Here is a 7,275-nt window from a genome sequence, read left to right as displayed (position 1 = left end):
TCTTGATCATAGATTTATTTAGTGGCTTTCTTTGCAGCTTCTTGTGCCTTAAGCACCCGAACCACAATTTTCTGTTCTTCAATCAGGAAAGCTCTGATGATTCTGAAAATAGAAATAAACAACTTGTATAGAAGAGGTGTATTCATTTAACATTGTTTAAATAAAGGTTATTCCAATTATTTAAGAATTGAATGCTTCATTTTGTAAATTCATTGGGGGTGTAAAAGTGTTGACCGAAGTACATTTTGCAGTGAAGCACTTCATTCTTAAAATGTGTGCATTCAACACCGTCATCATGCTTATAAACTTTATTGTGGGATCGTGTGTCATGAATGTTAAAATTCATTATGACACGGGATTTCTGTTAGCTAATCAAAATAATGTATTATTATGAAACATACATGTTATATAATTTTTCTGTAATACAAGATACCTTTAGATATAATTGGAGTTTCTACAGGGTATTACATGTGTAGTGTAAACAATGTACATAACCCTGTGTCAATTGAATATAATATTTAGCATAAAGTACTTTAATAATTCTTAAGACTTCCAATACTATAATAAAACTTCCTGAATTACATCCATACTATTTTCATTCTCAATTTTATTTGATATAGCCTCCATGTTAATATTAATAAAAGAATCCTGGAACATGTAAAGCAAAAACAAAACCCGCACATGTCTGCATGCTGAAATGTCTCCTACTTTACTGCTAATCATTAAAAGTTTAACTACTGTATCATTTAATCAATTGTCATTGATTAATTAAAATGAGGTCAAGGTAAAATGAACCCTAGTTTGGCACAAGTCTTTTTTGGGGCCTTTTTAAGCTTCCTGTTTGGTGTGAGCCAAGGCTATGTGTTGAAGGCAGTACTTTGGCCTATAATAGTTAACTTTAACAAATTGTGACTTGGATGGAGAGTGGTATGATTGGCACTCATACCACATCTTATATCTACTCATCACAAATACTAAACATTGACTAGTGAACCATAAAATAAGGCCAAGGTTACAGTGTTCTAGGATTCCCATTACCCGTTACCCGGGGTAAGTGGATTAGGACAACGGGTAAGTCATTTTTTAGCCTTTGTCACCCGGTGGTAAGTCAATTTTCAAGTTCGGGGAAGCGAAAAACTCTTGAAATTTCCCGGTCCTCTTCAATTTTCCCATATCTGCTTTTTATTTTTATTAAATCACGAGAAAAAACTTTGATAAAAGATCGAAGATTTTGTCGATGTCTATCGGCGCTTTTATTCAAGCACTCGTTTACTAGGTGTAATCAAGCGCAAAAGAGACCACATTCTTCTCCTATCATTCTAAAAGTCGGTCACGGTGTCGGTAAAATCAGAAAATCCGGATTGATAACTGGTGCTTAAATCGGGACATAAACGATTTTTTTTCTTGTCATCGGAGGAAAATAAACTTACAGTTGCATTTATTATAGCTCTTAATAAATGACATAGTAATAACTATAACATATTTGTCAAATTTAGTAAGAAATCGTTTTTTTTGCGCCGTCCGCATTGGTTGGCGGATTTAACTTTTAGATGTGGGTAAGTAATTTTTTTATTGATCTTACCCGTGGTAAGTCAAGGTGCCAAAAAAATCCTAGAACACTGAGGTTAGCTCAACCCTGCCTAATGAACATATTCATCTTGTAATTTCGCCACACACCTCAGATAGTTGACCTACTGCTAATAGCTTCTGAGAAACCAACCTACATTGTAATCACAAATATTTTGCTGATCTACGATGTACCAAATTTAGTTGTCCTCATAATAACTTGATAGAAATCTGGATGTTTAATTTTTTAGTAGTAAAAAAAACATGAAAATGAGACCAAAGACGACAGATACATATCTGTTATGTATATGAAACTTCATAAAATGAGTCATCTGTATACCAGATACAATTTTATCCAGGTCTTCCATCTTCTACAACTATTTTGTTGTTGATATATTAGTATAGAAACTCATTTAAAACGAATCTAGTCCTTTTTTTTTATAAATCATCCACCTTTAACATTGGATCACAGCGATATTGCCTTTTAATGCTGATGCAGCATAAAGCAATTACTAGTCTAATCAATTAATTTAACACGTGGAAACTGTGGTTAGAAAGAAACTGTGTTAAGGTTCTTAAATCTGTAGCATTTAAATAGGTTATTGCCAATCTGTGTGTGTATCTGCAGTGTATATGCAGGAAGATTTTCTGCTTAATGGTCACAATTTAATTCTGATTTAAACCAGGAAGTGAAACGTATTCAAAACAGATTTCTTAGCTTACATGTTCGTAATGACCCTCAAAGAAATCTCAGAGAACCATGAAGGGGTACAGGAAATGAAATTTAGCAGCGAAATTTGGCATATATTCTCCACTTTAAAAATTGCATTGACCAAATTAGGTGAAATGACTTGGGTGTCATTCCTGTATGTTTTAACATGTGATATTTACCTCTGTCTGACACATCTATGACATCTAGACCCTCCATAAGCTCTGGTTACTGATTTCAGTCTCTTTGACATTGAAGATAGTTCCTGTGGTCTTGCAGGAGTAAGCTGAAAAAATTAACAATTAGTTCATTAATATTAATCTTGTTGTTTGTTTAATATCTAAGTTTGCATGTTAGCTGTACACAATATATATGTTCCCCAATTAATATTTTCATACATACATTCATACTTCATACATTGAATATATAGTTCGGTACATTCTATTTTTATTTTAATCCAAGATTTATAATGGATTCTCTAATATAGTAAATTTGGACTTATATTTAGTACATCTGGACATGAGGAATTTTGTCAATGCAAAATCTAAATATTTCCTCAATCAAATGAATGTAAACTGGTCACAGGCACTCGTCTCAGAATTTTTTTCCCCTATATACCTTTATATAACACAAAGTCTTAACTCGTGATTTAGAAAAATGTCAGGCGGTGACGAAATTCCGTTATATGCCGATTTCTCGACTGTCAACCCCACTAAAACTTGTTATGTCGTAAATCTAAATTGATTTATCTTCACAATGGTGTATAACACACCTACTTTTGTTGTCGGAATCATCTGTAGCAATCCTACCCAAGTATGTCAATCGTAATTATTTCGTCAACCTACACAAAATTGGCAATAAATGTCTCGCAGTAAATGATTAATTATAAAAATTGTTTCAGAAAAAACTGTTAGTTTTCGTATGAATAGAACTTATCATTCAGTTAGTATCATTGTATAAGATACCATGAAAAAAATCTAATGTCTTATTTGTGGTATGTCTAATAAGTTACAAATTTTCCCATGACGTCAATGTCATTCAGACTTTCTCTTGACTTTACGTATGAAATGAAACAAGATCAGATAACTCCGAGAATCATTTAGACTTTTCCATAAAATTGACCAACCGAAAACCGAGATATATAAAAGATGTGACGCGTTTATTGCCAATCCATCGTCGGTAGATTACGATTGACATCCTTGGGTAGGATTGCTACGGATGAATCCAACAACAAAAGTAGCCGTGTTATACACCATTGTGAAGATAAATCAATTTAGATTTACCAAATAACAAGTTTAAGTGGGGTTGACAGCCGAGAAATCGGCATATAACAGAATTTCGTCACCGCCTGACATTTTTCTAAATCGCGAGTTAAGTACCTTGTGTTATATAAAGGTATACAGGGAAAAAAAAATCTGAGACGAGTGCCTGTGAAACTGGTAGGATTGCCTCACACTTACAGTTGTTTATTGCACAATTCAGTGCAAATAAATTATGAGAGAAATTTCTATCCTTTAAACCCCTTTTTCAAAGTTCATGTGTATGTCATAGACATCAAATCCCGATATTTCTTGAACAATTCTTTAAATATTTTCAAATAAAATTTTGAGTCATCACCAAAAAGTATACAGATCTTTAGATTAATATAACAAAGAAGTGTGTAAAGTTTTAAGCAATAATCATAAATCGTTTATGAGATACGGCACGACATGTAATTAAAACCTCCCCCTTGTTTACAAAATACTCAATAACTCAAAAATGAAATTTTGAATCATCACCAAAAAGTACCTTGTGTTATACAAAGGTATACAGGGAAAAAAATATTCTGAGACGAGTGCCTGTGAAACTGGTAGGATTGCCTCACACTTACAGTTGTTTATTGCAAAATTCAGTGCAAATAAATTATGAGAGAAATTTCTATCCTTTAAACCCCTTTTTCAAAGTTCATGTGTATGTCAGACATCAAATCCCGATATTTCTGGAACAATTCTTTAAATATTTTCAAATAGTCTTCCGTAAATAATAATCACTTACTCCATGTAATTTAACTTTACAGTCACCACATTTTGGTACTGCACCTGCCTTCTTTGTGTACAGGTAAACAAGTTTTCCACCTGTAAATTCACAATTTTATCATATTAATTAAAATAGAAACCAATATTTATCTGACAGTGTTCTCCCCAGGCCGTTTTAGCTATCACAATTTCCCGCTGTTCTATTGCACTCACTGCAGCGCTATCCACTGCAAGCGTGTCACTATATTTTCCCCCCAATTTTTACAAATTTCCCGCTTATTTTTCACTCTGGATCACGTGATCTACTGGTTTACTATTTCTGAATGAATTATTTCTGTCCGCGGGACCAGTCTAATAAATTTTACAGAATGGCGACTTTGAAAGATCAAAATAAACAAAGATTACAACATTGACATCTATTTTTTAATTAAAAGAATATATAGAGGCATATATGAATGAAATGAGATGAAATAAATTGACTGCATCTCCCGACGACACTCACAAACTTGTTATACAAACTTTGAACAAACGATGATTTTAAAAACGATCAAACACAGGGGTTTGTTACAATTTGCCGGGCTGAATCTGAATAATTACATTTCAGGGCCATTATATGGCATTAGTGGCAACGGGATAGAGGCGTTGTAGAATTAGTCCAAATTTGTGAGAGCAACCGAAGTTTTAAAGCTCTCAATTGTCTTAGCACACACGAGATTGTCTGGAAGTCTATTCCATTCGGGTATGGTTCTTACAAAGAATGACTGTTTGTATTGATCAGATTTGAAAGGTGAAATTTTGAAGCACGGGCTTACTATCCATACAAACCCCGAAAATAACAGTCTTTGAAGTCTTAATATAACTATCACCTATTCGAACTTATAATTGTTTAGTCAGCAATTCTACAATAATGAATTTTACCATTTAAAAGATTAAAAAAACAAACCCCAAGCTTATACGACTTGAGAAATTCACTTTCTCGATGTCCAGCTTGGATGAAGCCATTTGAATATTATAAAACGTTAAGGTCAGAAAAATGAGAAATCATTATGCTAAAAAATGTCAATTCCTGTCAAACGTTGTATAAAGGTTAACAGTACATTGCTACAATGGGTTACAAAACCAAACACAGAAGCTGACAATGACTTTATTGTTGGTCCTACATGTTCTGCAACATCACTTATTAGTGCTAAGAAAGCTTCACATAGGCATTCTGGTATAGATCCATCATGGACAGTGTTCCAGCTAGGATTTGAAAATAGAGGGGCGCGTTTTTAAAAAGGGCACTTTAGCGCATTCTCACAGAAAAAAAATCAAATACTTAATTTTACCACATAAAGACATATTTTTAGCAAGCATGTAGCTTGGTTAAATAGCTATTATATACAAGTTTAAAAATCATTTATTTAGAACATATAAGTTAAAATCAAACTGATAGCAATAATAGACATTACATGTACTAGATTCATTTCTCTTTCAGAACTACAGATTTTTTCAAAGAAGAGTTCAAATGCAAATAAATATTAAACAACAATGACAAATCTTCTGTTTTTCTTTTTGAAGAAGGTTGTATCACATTAGTTTCATCACAGTTTAATTTTACAGTTAATATTTTTGTTAATGTCTGTACGTGTTTTCAAGTTTGCCCTGTGACTTGTCTTTATCAATTTGACCTGAGAGAATATTTTCTCCACCTCTGCTGTACTGAGTGGTTGTACATGTCATATTGCAACACTGAATAGTTTTGCAACAAGAGGGTACATAAAGATAATAGTTTTTTATCCTAATGACAAGGTGAATGAAATAGCTCTAGCAGACTAGATAAGGAACGATCTGTAAGTTCTGCTGATGACACAAGAGTATAAAGTCCTGTTATTGAATAAGAAGAGTTTCTATTCTCTGTATAACCATACATTGTTTCACTGTTGTCTGTTCAATTCAACAAGCATCTCCGTATATTTAATGTTGAGCGTATCTAATAAAATCAATAAGTTTGTCAAAACGGATTTCAATCACAGGCACTTGTTTCTATTCATATTGGAAGACCCCTATCAACGTATATTTACGGAAATATACGTTGATTGGGGTCTTCAAATGAATAGAAACAAGTGCCTGTGATTTCAATGAGAAAATTGATAAAAAAATCAGACTTTCGAGAGCTCCGTAATCGGCACAATAATAAATTATTTCAATTTTGTAAGTTTATTATCAATTCAACAAGCATCTCCGTTTACTTCATGTTGAGCGTATTTAATAATATCAATATTAAAGTTAGTCAAAACGGACTTCAATTTAAGAAAAAAATGATATAAAAAAATCGGACTTTCGAGTGCTCCGTAATCGGCCGAATTTACAATAGAAGAACAATTGCGATATTTGATAGAAACCTTTCTTCTTCTCGATTTTTCATAACGGTAAAGAATTAAATTATTTTTTTACTTTTGATGGTCATTATTCTTGAAAAAAGATGTAATAGACTGGCAAGTCTTTGATATTTTCTTCTTGTCATTTCCGAGTTGGTTAATTTTTCTTTTTTTCGTCAGCATTTTGCGTGTTGACCTATTGAAATGATTCTTTTTAAATGAACGTTATTTTATAAATAACAAATACATTAGAAATGAACACCGTTCACATTTATTTTATAAATTCTATTTTGCATCGTCAGGTGTTAAAATAATCAATTCATTTAACTTCGATGTTTGGTGCTTCAGGGCGAAGGGATTAGACAGGGTCGTAAATTTCACCTGATTAAGTAATTGACTCCAATCAAATAAGTGATTATATACAGGTAACAAAAGTCAACAATTTTAATCTGTTGTCTTAATGAAGTGTGTGTATAAAGAACTCAACAAAATGGCGACGATATGATGAAAAAAGATCGTTTTTTTAACTTTTTTTCAAAAGGGCACAGAGGGGCGCTTTAAAAAGGCAGAGGGGCGCAAAATTTCGGGGGCGGGGCGCGGCGCCCCTCCATTTCATGCTAGCTGG

The 7,275-nt window shown here is 33.0% G+C and overlaps 1 protein-coding gene across 2 annotated transcripts in view; it reads right to left on the bottom strand.

The window, feature by feature from the left end:
• Window positions 1-7,275, bottom strand: part of LOC139489668 (large ribosomal subunit protein eL34-like) — a 12,641-nt gene continuing 5,366 nt past the window's right edge. For both annotated transcript variants that reach the window (XM_071276320.1, XM_071276319.1), the window contains exons 4-6: window positions 4,310-4,389; window positions 2,458-2,561; window positions 1-102 (exon numbers count right to left, since the gene is read on the bottom strand). In XM_071276320.1, coding sequence (XP_071132421.1) covers window positions 15-102; window positions 2,458-2,561; window positions 4,310-4,389 — 272 coding nt within the window. In that variant the 3' untranslated portion in view covers window positions 1-14. The remainder of the gene's footprint in view (window positions 103-2,457; window positions 2,562-4,309; window positions 4,390-7,275) is intronic.

Source organism: Mytilus edulis, chromosome 9 (assembly GCF_963676685.1).
Source record: "Mytilus edulis chromosome 9, xbMytEdul2.2, whole genome shotgun sequence".
Taxonomy (NCBI): Eukaryota; Metazoa; Mollusca; class Bivalvia; order Mytilida; family Mytilidae; genus Mytilus; species Mytilus edulis.
Note: the sequence above shows the minus strand (reverse complement) of the source record. Positions and strands in the feature narration are given on the sequence as shown.